Source organism: Salvelinus alpinus, chromosome 34 (genome assembly GCF_045679555.1).
Source record: "Salvelinus alpinus chromosome 34, SLU_Salpinus.1, whole genome shotgun sequence".
Taxonomy (NCBI): Eukaryota; Metazoa; Chordata; class Actinopteri; order Salmoniformes; family Salmonidae; genus Salvelinus; species Salvelinus alpinus.
The window spans coordinates 22,001,283-22,018,695 of record NC_092119.1 but is presented as its reverse complement, the minus strand read 5'-3'; the positions used below and the strand labels follow the sequence as shown (position 1 = coordinate 22,018,695).

General features: G+C 44.1%; 1 protein-coding gene across 1 annotated transcript in view; it reads right to left on the bottom strand.

Moving 5' to 3' along the window:
• Positions 1-444: 444 nt before the first annotated feature.
• LOC139563761 (tetratricopeptide repeat protein 7B-like) overlaps positions 445-17,413 on the bottom strand; it is a 128,500-nt gene continuing 111,531 nt past the window's right edge. Inside the window, 3 exon segments of the mRNA XM_071382679.1 lie at positions 445-4,345; positions 14,478-14,777; positions 17,076-17,324. Coding sequence (XP_071238780.1) covers positions 4,124-4,345; positions 14,478-14,777; positions 17,076-17,324 — 771 coding nt within the window. The 3' untranslated portion in view covers positions 445-4,123.

The following is a 17,413-nucleotide window of genomic DNA, read 5'->3' as shown; positions in this document are numbered from 1 at the left end:
AATGTTTGTTGTTCTTTTTAAGAACTTAGAAAAAAGGTGCACACACACAGACACACACCAGCAACAAGGCAGGGAGACCCGGAACTCATCCAATATTCATGAATGGCGATGAAGCTTCTCTTCTTGAGATGAAAAAATAGAAGAGAAAAGATAAGGGGAAATTAAAGGAGAGGGAAGACAAGAAACTCACCCTGCAGTCATCATCTAACACTATCCCCATTCTGGACTGACTTTTCCAGACAGCTCTCATCTTTCTAGTAGAGAACAGATTACAGAAAGGCTGCCACTATATCCCCCTCGTCTTCTTATTCCAACAACACAGCCCAACACTGTATCAATTGAAACTAGTGGTGTAGTGCACTCTGATGTATTTCAAATGGCAAGGCATTCTGATACATACCTGTGTCTCTGACACATACCTAATCACATTACAGTGTATTTATTCCAATCACTTTTTATTGACATCATTATACAGTTTGTCCAGTTGTTTCATACAGGGTTGTGTAGTATAGGCCCAGACAGACGGGCTCTGTCTCAATGCTGCCGTTGGTTGGACCATATTAAACCAGAGGCCTGTGGCATACTGGCCATTCACAAAGGGACATGCCATGCAGGCTCCTATTGCAGTTGCTAGGTAGATCCTGCATTCAGAGAGGTTCTACAGCAGACTAAAACCATGTATATATTACCCTATATCTGAACTGAAACAGTCACATCCTCTCCACTGTTATTTCAAGTACAACCTACTCAAAGAAAATGTATATTGCATCTCAGTAACGTCATTCACTGTAAAATATCATTTAAACATCTAAAATAATAAATATCTCATAATTATCAGTCAGAAATAATAAAAACAATAATAATAATTTGCACTTGTAATCAAAGATAATGTGAAAAACAAAAAAACAATATTAATCTTCTTTGACTTGGACAGAAAGAAAACAGAAATAGACAAAACATTAAGTGTTTCAGAATCACCTTTTTGGCATTCGCGTTATTGAGTTTGTGACCTAACTAACTGATCTAAGGTTACAGTGACTGAAATAATAACTACATCTGATGATGTTTAGCAAGGAGGAGCTCATTTCAAACATACAGCAGCATCACCCGTTTTTACACTGTTGCATTTTGGGATGCAGAGTAAAAGAAAGAGAACACAACCTCACGACAAGCGTGTGAGTAACTCCTCCCACACTCAGAGTGTGGGATATCATGTAAACTATAGTTTCACCATAAAATATACATCTTTCAAGTGATAGTGCCATTCTTTAACCGGTTTTCATCATGAGCAAATAACCACTAGCCTTCAAAGCACACAAATGTACAAACTCACATACAAACAAGCACATATACAGTTGAAGTCGGAATTTTACATACACTAGGTTGGAGTCATTAAAACTCGTTTTTCCACCACTCCACAAATTTCTTGTTAACCAACAATAGTTTTGGCAAGTCTTAGGATATCTACTTTGTGCATGACACAATACATTTTTACAACAATTGTTTACAGATTATTTCACTTATAATTCACTGTATCACAATTCCAGTGGGTCAGAAGTTTTCATAACACTAAGTTGACTGTGCCTTTAAACAGCTTGGAAGATTCCAGAAAATGATGGCATGGCTTTAGAAGCTTCTGATAGGCTAATTGACATCATTTGAGTAAATTGGAGGTGTACCTGTGGATGTATTTCAAGGCCTACCTTCAAACTCAGTGCCTCTTTGCTTGACATCATGGGAAAATCAAAAGAAATCAGCCAAGACCTCAGAAAAAAAAATTGTAGACCTCCACAAGTGTGGTTCATCCTTGGGAGCAATTTCCAAACGCCTGAATGTACCACATTCATCTGTACAAACAATAGTACGCAAGTATAAACACCATGGGACCACATAGCCATCATACCGCACAGGAAGGAGACGTGTTCTGTCTCCTAGAGATGAACGTACTTTGGTGCGAAAACTGCAAATCAATCCCAGAACAACAGCAAAGGACCTTGTGAAGATGCTGGAGGAAACAGGTACAAAAGTATCTATATCCACAGTAAAACGAGTTCTATATCGGCATATCCTGAAAGGCCGCTCAGAAAAGAAGAAGCCACTGCTCCAAAACCGCCATAAAAAAGCACGACTACGGTTTGCAACTGCACATGGGGACAAAGATCGTACTTTTTGGAGAAATGTCCTCATGTCTGATGATACAAAAATAGAACTGTTTGGCCATAGTGACCATCGTTATGTTTGGAGGAAAAAGGGGGAGGCTGCAAGCTGAAGAACACCATCCCAACCGTGAAGCACGGCGGTGGCAGCATCATGTTGTGGGGGTGCTTTGCTGCAGGAGGGACTGGTGCACTTCACAAAATAGATGGCATCATGAGGTAGGAAAATTATGTGGATATATTGAAGCAACATCTCAAGACATCAGTCAGGAAGTTAAAGCTTGGTCACAAATGGGTCTTCCAAATGGACAATGACCCCAAGCATACTTCCAAAGTTGTGGCAAAATGGCTTAAAGACAAGGTATTGGAGTGGCCATCACAAAGTCCTGACCTCAATCCCATAGAAAATTTGTGGGCAGAACTGAAAAAGCGTGTGCGAGCAAGGAGGCCTACAAACCAGCTCTGTCAGGAGGAATGGGCCAAAATTCACCCAACTTATTGTGGGAAGCTTGTGGAAGGCTACCCTAAATGTTTGACCCAAGTTAAACATTTAAAGGCAATGCTACCAAATACTAATTGAGTGTATGTAAACTTCTGACCCACTCGGAATGTGATGAAAGAAATAAAAGCTGAAATAAATCATTCTCTCTACTATTATTCTGACATTTCACATTCTTAAAATAAGGTGGTGATCCTAACTGACCTAAGACAGGGACTTTTTACTAGGATTAAATGTCAGGAAATGTGAAAAACTGACTTTAAATGTATTTGGCTAAGGTGTATGTAAATGTCTGACTTCAACTGTATACACAAATGTGCACGGACACATTGGAGTTGAAAGCTAGGACAGGGTGGGGGGTCTGGTGATGGCAAGCACCACGGTGGCCAGCCATTGTCCACTGCTCAGCACAACATTGTCTGTCATCTGCAATGCAAACTTCTGCAACTCTGTCTGTCTGAAAAACACCTCTGCTCTGTCCCTCTCCTCTCCCATCAATCAACAGCCCGAGAAAAGAGAGACAGACCAGTGAGTGACCCACCTGTACGGCCAACTCTCTCTCTCTACCCTGACGTCCTTTCAATTCTGTTCTCGCAACACAATACACGGTGGACAAAGTCGCCAGTAACTGCCTGGCAGTGGCTAGAAATGTTTGGGTTACTACAGCTGACTTCATTGTTAGGATCATGGGAAAAATAGTACTGCAGCCTTGAGCGTAGATCTGATTTCCACCATGTAGATATGATAAAGACAGGAGTGCAGGAGTCACAGTCAGGAACATCAAGGGATTGTGGGATACGATACGGTGGTCACAGCAGAGACTAGGGGGCGGGGACAGCACAGTGGTGTTGGCATGGCTACAACAGTTATTGTACATGATTGGACCAGATAGAGAGCTCTGTTCTGTCAGTTGGGTGTGTGTCCATTGGTCAGTCCCTCCGTCTCTCCAGCTCATCTAGCTAGGCATATGACTGGGTTCAAGAGGAGAGGGGTGGTTGTCTGATCATATGGGGTGAAAGAGCTGAGTGCAAGGCATCATAGGGTTGTGGTGGTGCTGGTTCTGACAGCAGAGAGGCCTGAAGCAGGAGGTGGTAGGTAGGTGGAAGGTTGTTGGCACCCTAACCCTGGGGGGGTAGAGCGGCTTGGTCAGTCGGTGTGGGTGAGGAGTGTATATATATTTATATTTGTCTGTGGCTGATGGATATATGTACAGTATGTGTGTGTTCTTAAGTCCACACCAGCATACTACTCAGAAAGACGCAATGTATTGGGCATGCATTCTAAGTGGTATCCTAGAAGGGACACTGGAATGTATCGTGTGTCTGTTTGTGGGGCATATATCCCAGGTAGGTCAGTGTCTGGCTAGTGTATATAAAGTGTGTATATGTGTGTTTATACGTATATGTGTAGGTGTGTGCATGCGTGCACATGTATGTGTGTGTGCGTATGTGTCCGTCTCCCTCCCAGGTCAGAGTTGTCGTGGTATGATGGTGAAGGGCAGAATGGGGCTGGAGGCCTCTAGCTCCAGGGTGGTGTGAAAACACTCTGTAGCCGCGCCAGTGTGGCCCTGAGGCTGCAACACCTCCCCCAGGCTGTTCCACACGTCGTGGGCCGTGGAGTTCACCTGCACCGCGTCCCGAAGGATCTTCTCTGCCAGGCTGTAACGCTGCAGCTGGTGCAGGATCAGACCCTAGCATAGAGAGAGAGCGAGAGAGAGCGGGGAAAAGAGAGAGAGAGAGAGAGAGAGGGGGGAAGAGAGAGAGATGGAGAGAGAGAGAGATCGAGTGAGAGCAAAGTCAGAGGAAGATATTTTGAATCGTAGACAGAGAGACAGTAGGAGATGACAGAGGGAGAGGGTGAGGGAGGGGCCGAGAGAGCTTACGTCAATCCTGCGAGAAAGCAAACAGTATGAATCAGACTGTAGGAAGAGGGACAGACATACATATGCATACATACATACATACAGTACATACAGTAAATACATACAGTACATACATAGAGTACATACAGTACATACATATATACATACAGTACATACATACATACAGTACATACATAAAGTACATACATAAAGTACATACATACAGTACATACATATATACAGTACATACATACATACAGTACATACATATATATATACATACATACATATACACATACATAAATACAGTACACTACCGTTCAAAAGTTTGGGGTCACTTAGAAATGTCCTTGTTTTTGAAAGCAAAGCACATTTTTTGTCCATTAAAATAACATCAAATTGATCAAAAATACAGTGTAGACATTGCTAATGTTGTAAATGACTATTGTAGCTGGAAACTGATGATTTTTTATGTAATATCTACATAGGCGTACAGAGGCCCATAATCAGCAACCATCAATCCTGTGTTCAAATGGCACATTGTGTTAACTAATCCAAGTTTATAATTTTAAAAGGCTGGTTGATCATTAGAAAACCATTTTGCAATTATGTTAGCACATCTGAAAACTGTTGTTCTGATTAAAGAAGCAATACAACTGGCCTTCTTTAGACTAGTTGAGAATCTGGAGCATCAGCATTTGTGGGTTCGATTACAGGCTCAAAATGGCCAGAAACAAAGGACTTTTTTCTGAAACACCTCAGTCTATTCTTGTTATGAGAAATTAAGGCTATTCCATGTGAGAAATTGCCAAGAAACTGAAGATCTCGTACAAAACTGTGTCCTACTCCCTTCACAGAACAGCGCAAACTGGCTCTAACCAGAATAGAAAGAGGATCGGGTACTATTTAATGAAGCTGCCAGTTGAAGACTTGTGAGGCATCTGTTCCTCAAACTAGACACTTTAATGTACTTGTCCTCTTGCTCAGTTAACTAGTAACGCCAGTGACGAGGCGACTCCGGGATGCTGGCCTTCTAGGCAGAGTTCCTCTGTCCAGTGTCTGTGTTCTTTTGCCCATCTTAATCTTTTCTTTTTATTGTCCAGTCTGAGATATGGGTTTTTCTTTGCAACTCTGCCTAGAAGGCCAGCATCCCGGAGTCACCTCTTCACTGTTGACGCTGAGACTGGTGTTTTGTGGGTACTATTTAATGCAGCTGCCAGTTGAGGACTTGTGAGGCATCTGTTTCTCAAACTAATTTGTGCACCACATTTTAGAGAAATAAGCTTTCTGTGTGTATGAAACATTTCTGGGATCTTTTATTTCAGTTCATGAAACATGGGAACAACACTTTACATGTTGTGTTTATATTTTTGCTCAGTGTATTTGCACATTGCTAAAACACTTTGCATAGCTGATAATATAACACTTGAAATGTTTTTATCTTTTTGAAACCTTTTTGAGTAAAATATTTACAGTTCAATTCATATAGTTTTTTATTGATGTTGTTTAGTGTCTTCTCACTTTTGTTTATTATTTCATTTACGATGTGAACACGTTTCTCATGCCAATAAACCTTTGAACTGAATTGAGAGAGACCGAGACAAACAGAGACGGAGACAAACAGAGGGAGAGAAGGAGAAAGAGAGAGAAAGACAAACAGAGAGAGAGAGAGAGAGCGAGAGAGAGAAAAAAAGACAGATACAGAGACAAACAGAGAGAGAGAGAGAGAGCCCAGTCAGCACAGTTAGGGGCCAGGGAGAGCCCTCTTCTGTTTGGGGTAAGGGTCCCACCCTGTGCTTCTGCACCTCTCCACAGTGCTCTGAACGATTGGCAGAAAAACAGACAGAGGGGTGTGTGTGCCCCCCTTGCTCCCCCGATCGCAGAGCTGACATGCTGTTGATGAGATGTGACAAGCCTGCTTATTACTGAGACCAACGAGACAGACATCAGAATAAAATCAAAAATCAAAAGCTCAGATACAGCAGAACTGACACAAAGTGATGTGTGGCTGTGGCCCCGGCCGCAGCATGCTACTGTGAGCTGCTACGATGCTTAAATACCCAAAAGTGTGTGTGTAAAGAAAAGCAGGACTGGCCTTTCACTGCAGCCAGAGACAGACACAGACAGACCGGCAGGGTTACTTTGAGGTGCATAAAGGTTAGACCTACACTCTGATTCATACTGTTGGTTTTCTCTAAGGTTTGAGAAAGGGTTTCAACAATGTATTTACAGTAGAGGAGCAATATAGGCAAACTGCTCCACGGGAGCAAAACACTTTTTACACTGCTTAGACATGCAGCCAGTGTGCATACTCATACAAGTATCAGCTTTCACTCAATGATTACTTGATCCTGTACGCATTATTTGACTAGCTGGTGAATATTCCAGGTAGTCTGTCTGATACCTAACTCTGGCTGACACCCCTGGGACACGCCACAAGAAGAGATGGAGAAAGATATATGGAGAGAGAAGGAAAGAGAGACTATAGAAGGATGAGTCACACTACTAGGAGAGAGAGAGAGAGGATAAATACAGAAGTAGGAGCAGGAGAAGTCTGGGTCCTGCCCTTGGTGCATTAACAACAACTCCATTCAAGGGGACCAGGAGAGATAAGTGAGAGAGGGAGAGGGAGACGATAAAGAAAGCAGTAGAAGTCCTTGCCCCATTACCTGCTGCATTAACACCATTAAGAGGTTGCTGACTGCTACTGCTGCTGCCAGTGTGTTGTGTCGTCGGTACCTTCTCAGTAAAGCTAGGTGATATGGACAAACAATCATATTGTGATAAATTGCCTGAATTGATGGATAGCGATAAATAGAACTTTAAGTTTATATCAATCAATCAAATGTATTTATAAAGCCCTTTTTACATCAGCCGATGTCACAAAGTGCTGTACAGAAACCCAGTCTAAACCCCAAACAGCAAGCAATGCAGATGTAGAAGCACGGTGGCTAGGAAAAACTCCCTAGAAATACCAGAACCTAGGAAGAAACCTAGAGAGGAACCAGGCTCTGACGGGTGGCCAGTCCTCTTCTGGCTGTGCCGGAACATTATAAGCTTCTAACATTAACGTGCAACACATCATTTAAAAATGATCCTTTAAACTACTAAAACTAATTTGATGTTTGTAGCCATCAATTATCCTACTAACAATCAATCAAATGTATTTATAAAGCCCTTCTTACACCAGCTGATGTCACAAAGTGCTGTACAGAAACCCAGCCTAAAACCCCAAACAGCAAGCAATGCAGGTGTAGAAGCACGGTCACCCATATTAGCAAACTTATTTCATTTCAAACTTCACAATTCTCTAGTATAGGCTACTTATCGTAATGAACGATATCAGCAAAATGCCTGCGATAAGTGATCGGTGTGGATCATTTTCGGTTTATCGTCCCATCTAGTACAACGGCATCAAAGAACTGACACCACTACAACGGCATCAAACCACTGGTCTGGTCCCAAAAACCTAAAACATTTGACTGCGCTGCTGGAGCCAACAGCTCAACTGATACCACTGCAACCATATCTGTCAAGTGGTGGTTGGTTCCATGCCTAGCCTGCATGCCTACCTACCACATAAACCCAGCTAGCTAGCGACCATCAATGGGGCCGCAGGTACTACAGCAGCGGTACCCAAGCTTTTCCATTCCGGGAATCACCAAATCACTGTCTAAAGAAATGTTCCCAAAACACAAAAACTGTCCAGTTGTGCGAATGAGTCTACAATGTTTTTAGGGAGCAAAAAACTGATTTCATTTTTATCTGTTTTTATGAGAGATGTGGCCACTTTCGTTTGTTTCCCACTGCTTCAATTGAAGGGAGTTGCGATACTCTGTTGTGGTAAAACCACACGTGGTTGTTATGAGAATGACAACATACTGTATAATGCTGGCTAATGCTGGCTTCAACTTGGCTTTCCATACAAATCATTTCATTACAAAAGGAACCTGTTTTTTGGTCACTTTCTCATTATAAAAATAGAAATGGTGAGATTGCGTTATTATGTGTGCCTGCTTTGGCCACATAGGCTACAGAAAAATCGCCATGCATGCATCTAATTTATTTAGTCAGGCAAGTCCACGTCCAGGGCTACAACGGCAATGTGTACTGTTGGGGGTACTGGAGGACCAGGGTTTGTGTACTGTTGGGGGTACTGGAGGACCAGGGTTTGTGTACTGTTGGGGGTACTGGAGGACCAGGGTTGGTGTACTGTTGGGGGTACTGGAGGACCAGGGTTTGTGTACTGTTGGGGGTACTGGAGGACCAGGGTTGGTGTACTGTTGGGGGTACTGGAGGACCAGGGTTGGTGTACTGTTGGGGGTACTGGAGGACCAGGGTTGGTGTACTGTTGGGGGTACTGGAGGACCAGGGTTGGTGTACTGTTGGGGGTACTGGAGGACCAGGGTTTGTGTACTGTTGGGGGTACTGGAGGACCAGGGTTGGTGTACTGTTGGGGGTACTGGAGGACCAGAGTTTGTGTACTGTTGGGGGTACTGGAGGACCAGGGTTTGTGTACTGTTGGGGGTACTGGAGGACCAGGGTTTGTGTACTGTTGGGGGTACTGGAGGACCAGGGTTTGTGTACTGTTGGGGGTACTGGAGGACCAGGGTTGGTGTACTGTTGGGGGTACTGGAGGACCAGGGTTGGTGTACTGTTGGGGGTACTGGAGGACCAGGGTTTGTGTACTGTTGGGGGTACTGGAGGACCAGGGTTGGTGTACTGTTGGGGGTACTGGAGGACCAGGGTTTGTGTACTGTTGGGGGTACTGGAGGACCAGGGTTGGTGTACTGTTGGGGGTACTGGAGGACCAGGGTTTGTGTACTGTTGGGGGTACTGGAGGACCAGGGTTGGTGTACTGTTGGGGGTACTGGAGGACCAGGGTTGGTGTACTGTTGGGGGTACTGGAGGACCAGGGTTGGTGTACTGTTGGGGGTACTGGAGGACCAGGGTTTGTGTCCTGTTGGGGGTACTGGAGGACCAGGGTTTGTGTACTGTTGGGGGTACTGGAGGACCAGGGTTGGTGTACTGTTGGGGGTACTGGAGGACCAGGGTTGGTGTACTGTTGGGGGTACTGGAGGACCAGGGTTGGTGTACTGTTGGGGGTACTGGAGGACCAGGGTTGGTGTACTGTTGGGGGTACTGGAGGACCAGGGTTGGTGTACTGTTGGGGGTACTGGAGGACCAGGGTTTGGAAACACTGTTCTAGAAATTAATAATAATTTGAATATCAATACATTGACAATGCCACAAAAAGCATTATTATTTATTTTTATTGTGGGGGGGTCTATATTAGGCCCTACAGTATATGTACAATTATATAAATTATACAACATTGAGGTCCTTGAAAATTACAATTAAGTGCTTGAAAAAGTCCCTGAAAGTCCTTGAATTTGACTTGCCAATGTTGCCAATGCCGATTAAACAATGTATAGTCCTAGTCCTACTGTATGTTGTTGTGGAGGGCCAATTTGCATATACAGTTGTCAGAAGTTTACATACACTTAGATTGGAAGTCATTAAAACTCATTTTTCCACAACTCCACAAATTTCTTGCTAACAAACTATAGTTTTGGCAAATCGGTTAGGACATCTACTTTGTGTATGACACAGGTCATTTATACAACAATTGTTTACAGACAGGTTATTTCACTTATAATTCACTGTATCACAATTCCAGTGGGTCAGAAGTTTACATACACTAAGTTGACTGTGCCTTTAAACAACTTGGAAAATTCCAGAAAATTATGTCATGGCTTTAGAAGCTTCTGATAGGCTAATTGACATCATTTGAGTCAATTGGAGGTGTACCTGTGGATGTATTTCAAGGCCTACCTTCAAACTCAGTGCCTCTTTGCTTGAAATCATTGGAAAATCAAAAGAAATCAGCCAAGAAGTCTGGTTCATCCTTGGGAGCAATTTCCAAATGCCTGAAGGTACCACGTTCATGGTATAAACACCATGAGACCACACAGCCGTCATACCGCTCAGGAAGGAGGCGCGTTCTGTCTCCTAGAGATGAACATACTTTGGTGTGAAAAGTGCAAATCAATCCCAGAACAACAGCAAAGGACTTTGTGAAAATGCTGGAGTAGCTGCTGCTACTCTCTGTTTATCATACATGCATAGTCACTTTAACTATACATTCATGTACATACTACCTCAATTGGGCCGACCAACCAGTGCTCCCGCACATTGGCTAACCGGGCTATCTGCATTGTGTCCCGCCACCCACCACCCGCCAAGCCCTCTTTACGCTACTGCTACTCTCTGTTCATCATATATGCATAGTCACTTTAACCATATCTACATGTACAGGCTACCTCAATCAGCCTGACTAACCGGTGTCTGTATGTAGCCTCACTACTTTTATAGCCTTGCTACTGTATATAGCCTCGCTACTGTTATTTTCCCCTTTCTTTTTACTGTTGTTTTTATTTCTTTACCGACCTATTGTTCACCTAACACCTTTTTTGCACTATTGGTTAGAGCCTGTAAGTAAGCATTTCACTGTAAGGTCTACACCTGTTGTATTCGGAGGACGTGACAAATAAACTTCGATTTGATTTGAAAAGTATCTATATCCACAGTAAAACGAGACCTATATCAACATAACCTGAAAGGCCGCTCAGCAAGGAAGAAGCCACTGCTCCAAAACCTCTATAAAAAAGCCAAGACTATGGTTTGCAACTGCACATGGGGACAAATATCGTACTTTTTGTAGAAATGTCCTCTGGTCTGATGAAACAAAAATAGAACTGTTTGGCCATAATGACCATCGTTATGTTTGGAGGAAAAAGGGGGAGGCTTGCAAGCTGAAGAATACCATCCCAATCATGAAGCACGGGGTGGCAGCATCATGTTGTGGGGGTGCTTTGCTGCAGGAGGGACTGGTGCACTTCACAAAATAGATGGCATCATGAGGCAGGAAAAGTATGTGGATATATTGAAGCAACATCTCAAGACATCAGTCAGGAAGTTAAAGCTTGGTCGCAAATGGGTCTTCCAAATGGACAATGACCCCAAGCATACTTCCAAAGTTGTGGCAAAATGGCTTAAGGACAACAAAGTCAAGGTATTGGAGTGGCCATCACAAAGCCCTGACCTCAAACCCATAGAACATTTGTGGGCAGAACTGAAAAAGCGTGTTCGAGCAAGGAGGCCTACAAACCTGACTCAGTTACACCAGCTCTGTCAGGAGGAAATGGCCAAAATTCACCCAACTTATTGTGGGAAGCTTGTCGAAGGCTACCCAAAACGTTTGACCCAAGTTAAAGGCAATGCTACCAAATACTAATTGAGTGTATGTAAACTTCTGACCCACTCGGAATGTGATGAAAGAAATAAAAACGGAAATAAATAATTCTCTCTACTATTATTCTGACATTACACATTCTTAAAATAAAGTGGTGATTCTAACTGACCTAAGACAGGACATTTTTTCTAGGAATATATGTCAGGAATTGTGAAAAACTGAGTTTAAATGTATTTGGCTAAGGTGTATGTAAACTTCCAACTTCAACTATATTCCTCTAAGTAGACACGTGGAACTGCATAAAAATACTTTTTTTGTTTCAAATCAATCATTTTTGTTTCAAACCATTTTGACATTTTGATCCCAATGTTACACATTGGCCCCCTTATTTATAGAAAGACCCATTACTGGTACATAGTGTTATTAAATTACCTGAAAACCCAAATTATAACTTTTGGGGAATGTCTGTGGTGGTTGTTACAGATTTTAGTGAATGTTAGGATAACATTGCAAGGATATTCCATTTTTTTTAAATGTGAAGAAAAAAAAAAGATTTTGTTATCAAAAACATTTGAATGTTTTTAGGACGTTATCATCCTAATGTTAAATAAAACCCTGACTAGAATGAATGTGAATCGTAGCTAATGTTCTGGGAATGTTCCCGGTTTGCTGGGTTAACACACAGGCTAACACAACAAATGAGAGGAGAGGTAAGAAGACAAGGCTCAGGCTAGCAGAATGTGGTGGGTTCTTCTGGGTTTCTTCCGTCTAGAAGTCACAGCTATATCAGCAGAATTCTCTCTCTCTCCATCTCTCTGTCCATCCACCCCTCTCTCTCCTCCCCTCTCTCTCCATCCCTCTGTCCATTCATCCCTCTCTCTCCCCTCTCTCTCTCCATCCCTCTGTCCATCCATCCGTCTCTCTCCCCTCTCTCTCTCCATCCCTCTCTCCCTCTATCCCTCTGTCCATCCATCCCTCTCTCTCCCCTCCCTCTCTCTCAGAGAGTCAGAGTGGTGGAGTGGTGCATGCATGGCCCTCCACTAACTGGCCTATCAGGGCAGAGGGATGGAGGGATGGATGGATGGAAGGGTGGAGAAAGAGGGGAGTGAGAGATGGAAGTCTATAATTGTGCTGTACAGTGTGCCAGACCCATTACCACTTCGCTTTATCAGCTCTGACAAACAGGCTGACTGACAAACGACACTCTGCATCCCAGACCCGAAGCCAATGTGACGCATGCCAGAACAATCACACCACCCAACAGCCATCAAACACTACAGATACCGCCATCCATCCCACCACGCACCTATCACAAACTAGTACAGTCACCATCCCACCAATCACAAACTAGTAGAGTCCCCATCTCACCACGCACCTATCACAAACTGGTACAGTCACCATCCCACCACGCACCAGTCACAAACTAGTACAGTCACCATCCCACCAGTCACAAACAAGTACAGTCACCATCCCACCAGTCACAAACTAGTACAGTCACCATCCCACCACACACCAGTCACAACATAATCTAGTATAGGCAGTGACTATTCCACGATTCAGCTCAGTAGAGGCACACACACTTCTTACCATTCTCTGCTGCTGGAGGACTACTCCTCTTCCTGTCTCAGGCTATGGGAGGATGGGAGGGAGCAGTGAGGGAGGAGCAACACCTCATCCTGGAGCAGCAAGGACACAGACACACACATACACACACGTATGTAGACGACGTGCACACTGCACACACATTGAGTGAACAGACACATACATCAACCAACCTTACAGTAGCGTCTATAGTCCCAAGGGGTTAAAGGACCTCTAACCTTTTCACTTTTCCTCCAACCCGTGTGTGTCAGTTTGTGTGTGTATGTGTTGGAGTAAGAGTTAAAAAAACGATAGGAAATTCCCCTGCTTGTAGTGCTGACACAGCAGAATGTGATGGGTTCTTCTGGATTTCTTCCATTAGTCAGTTTACCATGCTGTATTCACCACCAACCAATCACAAGCTCCCACTTACAATTTCCATAATTTAGTTTCTAATTTGGCTTAATGCAGCCTTGTCATCCTCAAAGTGTCTCCTTTGTAATAAAAACTACAAAGCAGCAGTAGCAGCCAGCAAACTCTTAATGGTGTTAATGCAGCAGGTAATGGGGGCAAGGACTTCTACTGCTTTCTTTATCGTCTCCCTCTCTCACTTCTCTTTCCAGGTCCATGGAGGTTTACACTGTTACAATAAGCTTCCCCTCTTTGTCTGCACCACTTCACTATATGACTGAGACTCCCTCTATGGGAGCTATGGGACTGGGAGGCAGTGATCTATTCAAGTTGAGTCCAAAGGCCATAGAATTCGAGTCCAAGTTCAAGTCTGAGTCCTTTATACTGTAGCCCCAAGTCCAGTCTCGGTAGTGCAAAAAGCTGCAGTTCAGCAATCTTTGAAGTTATATTACGTTAAGGTATAAAGCTAAGTAAGGCTAAACCGCTAATACAGTAGCTATCTAAAATTTGCTGTTGTAGCTAACATGTTGAATTATGCAAAGGAAGAAGACTTTCTGAGTCCATGTTCAAGTGACTGCTGGTCGAGTTGGAGTCGAGTCATGAGTCAGGACTCACCAAGTCTATGAATGGTCTTTACGTGGGTTGGGCTGATGGAGAGAGAGAGATAGAAGAGAAGACGAGAGGAGAACAGAACAGAAGAGGAGAGAGACTCACCAGTCTCTGCATGGTCTTGACGTGGGTGGGGCTGATGGATAGGGCCTCCTCATACCAGCGTTTGGCCTCGTCCACATTACCCCGCAGCTCAGCCACCTGGCCCCGCGTGAACAGCACGTTGTGGGACATGGGGAACAGGTTGGCAGCCTCCTGTATAAAGGCCGTAGCCTCCGCAGGCTTTCCCATGCCAATGTACACATCCGCTAGAAAGAGAGCAGAGTAGAGAGAGAGTAAAGCGAGAGTAGAGGTAGAGAGAGAGTAGAGCGGTAGAGAGAGAGTAGAGCGGTAGAGAGAGAGTAGAGAGGTAGAGAGAGAGAGTTAGAGAGAGTAGATAGAGTGTAGAGAGGTAAAGAGTAGAGAGGTAAAGAGTAGAGAGGTAGAGAGAGAGAGAGTTAGAGAGAGTAGAGAGGTAAAGAGTAGAGAGTAGAGAGGTAGAGAGAGTAGATAGAGAGTTAGAGAGAGAGAGTAGAGAGAGTAGATGTAGAGAGAGAGTAGAGAGGATAGAGAAAGAGTAGAGAGGTAAAGAGTAGAGAGGTAAAGAGTAGAGAGGTAGAGAGAGAGAGTATAGAGAGTAGAGAGGTAGAGAGAGAGTAGAGAGGTAGAGAGAGAGTAGAGAGGATAGAGAGAGAGTAGAGAGGTAGAGAGAGACTAGAGAGGTAGAACGAGTAAAGGTAGAGAGTAGAGAGAGTAGAGGTAGAGAGGGTAGAGGGAGAGTAGAGAGGTAGAGAGAGTAGAGAGAGTAGAGGTAGAGAGAGAGTAGAGAGGTAGAGAGAGTAGAGGTAGAGAGAGAGTAGAGAGGTAGAGAGAGTAGAGAGAGTAGAGGTAGAGAGTAGAGAGAGTAAAGAGGTAGAGAGAGAGTAGAGAGAGGACAGTAAAGTGACACAGACATAAACAATAAACTTGGAGATACACTGACTGACTGACAGTAGACATACGGACACAGAGACCGCTTCACACAATCAGATAGACACAGAAGCACACGCGCACACACTTCCTGTGGTAATGGGAGATGCAGCAGACCAGAGGGCTGATTGCTGTCTTCTTACTTAATGATTTCATTTGATGTGCAGGCAGAGAGGAAATGAGAGCATCTAGCAGGTGGCAGCCAGACTGATAAACACACACACACCTTATTGCTTTGTCCCTACCTTTCTTAAATAAAGTCCATAGATAATATACAGAGATTTGAGTGACTGTCTTAGTTTTCCAAAGCAATAAAAACTATCCAAAGATCATATCATTTGTTTCATCATCATCTTCCCTTTGGGGGAAATAGCTAATGATATGAGAAAACATTAACTTAAAGTCATACAATGTGTGTGCGCACAAGTTTAATTGTGTGAAACTCTCTGTGTCTCCGTGTGTGTGTGTGTCTCCCTGTGTGTGTCTCCCTGTGTGTGTGTGTCTCCCTGTGTGTGTGTGTGTCTCCCTGTGTGTGTGTGTCTCCCTGGGTGTGTGTGTGTCTCCCTGTGTGTGTGTGTCTCCCCCTGGGTGTGCGTGTGTCTCCCTGGTTGTGTGTGTGTCTCCCTGGTTGTGTGTGTGTCTCCCTGTGTGTGTGTGTGTGTGTGTGTCCAGGCAGGCTGTGCTCTGAGCAGACAGCTGTGCTGTCCTCATTTGTTGGTCCTAGAGAAAGAAAGGATGTTATATCTAGGACATCTCCCCATTCTCTGGCATTTTGTCCTTTTCATGGGAGCGCCAAAGCTCTGCACGGCCTCCAGTAGTAGTGTGTGTGTGTGTATGTGCGTGTGTGTAAGAGATTGTTTGGGGTTGGTTCACTCAGCCTCAGTAGCACTAGGCAGGCAGGCAGGCAGGCAGCAGCAGCTGGTTGAGGGAGGGGACCATGCTCTGCTCTAGCCTCTGATAGCAGGAGTGGATTTTTCTCCCTCTCTCCCTGCATCCCACTGCTTCTCCCTCTCTCTTCTTCCCTCTACCTGTGAGTATCTATGCAAGGCGGGCAATAAGGATATTCACCCCATAAAGTAGTGTGTGTAGATTCTAGAGATGATTATAGTGACCAAAATGATCACGGTTATCAGTATTATCGTGGTATTGTTCAAATGTTCAGAAAGTACTGACACACTGAAATAATTTCACCAGGTTTTATATTGAAAACCAACAAACAACAAATAAAATTAGCAGCACTATACACTTTTTGTGTGCATAAACACAAAAATAATAACACTAACATTAAAGATGGCACCATGTGGCCATGAGAGGTAAAAGTTTCCTTAGTGCAGGTTTAAATGAACACAACCTTAAGCAAATCAAATGTGCAGGTGTTGACATTAAGATAACATAAAATATGTAAACAAATCAAATGAACAGCACTGATTGTATGTCTGTTCTCTCCTTCATAAAGAAACAAGGTGCTGCTGGTCTAACATCATGTATGTATGCATCTTTGTTCACTTGAGATTGAAATGTAAAAATGTCAGCATATTTACTTTGTCAGGTTTAAGTAGTGATCTGCGAGGGGAGACAATGTGCCCGCTGGCACTGAACACTCTCTGATGGCACGCTGGTTGCTGGGATGCACAAAAGCTTCCTGGCAACCCTGGTAAGGTGAGGCAGCTCTGATGCATGGCCCCTCCACCACACCAGTGGATCCTCTTCTGCTGGAATGGGTGGCAGAGACGGGTAGACCTTGATCTCTTCTTTCACTCTGTCTTCTGGGGAGGTCGGAATCTGACCCTCTTCACCTCTCTGCTGCCTTGTTGAGGTAATCTTTCTCAGCAACCCAGCCAGGCCTTTCCCCTCCGATGCCACTGTGGGGGTGTTGGTGGTGGAGGTGCTGCTGGTGCTTTGTGGTTCTTCCCTGACTTGTGCAGCTGCCAGCTTCAAGGCCTCCTGGACACAGCTGTCAGTGTCAACTTTTGCAGCCTCAGTCTCATCTAAAAAGCTCCTTTTGAAGCGGGGGTCAATGAAACAAGCCATGT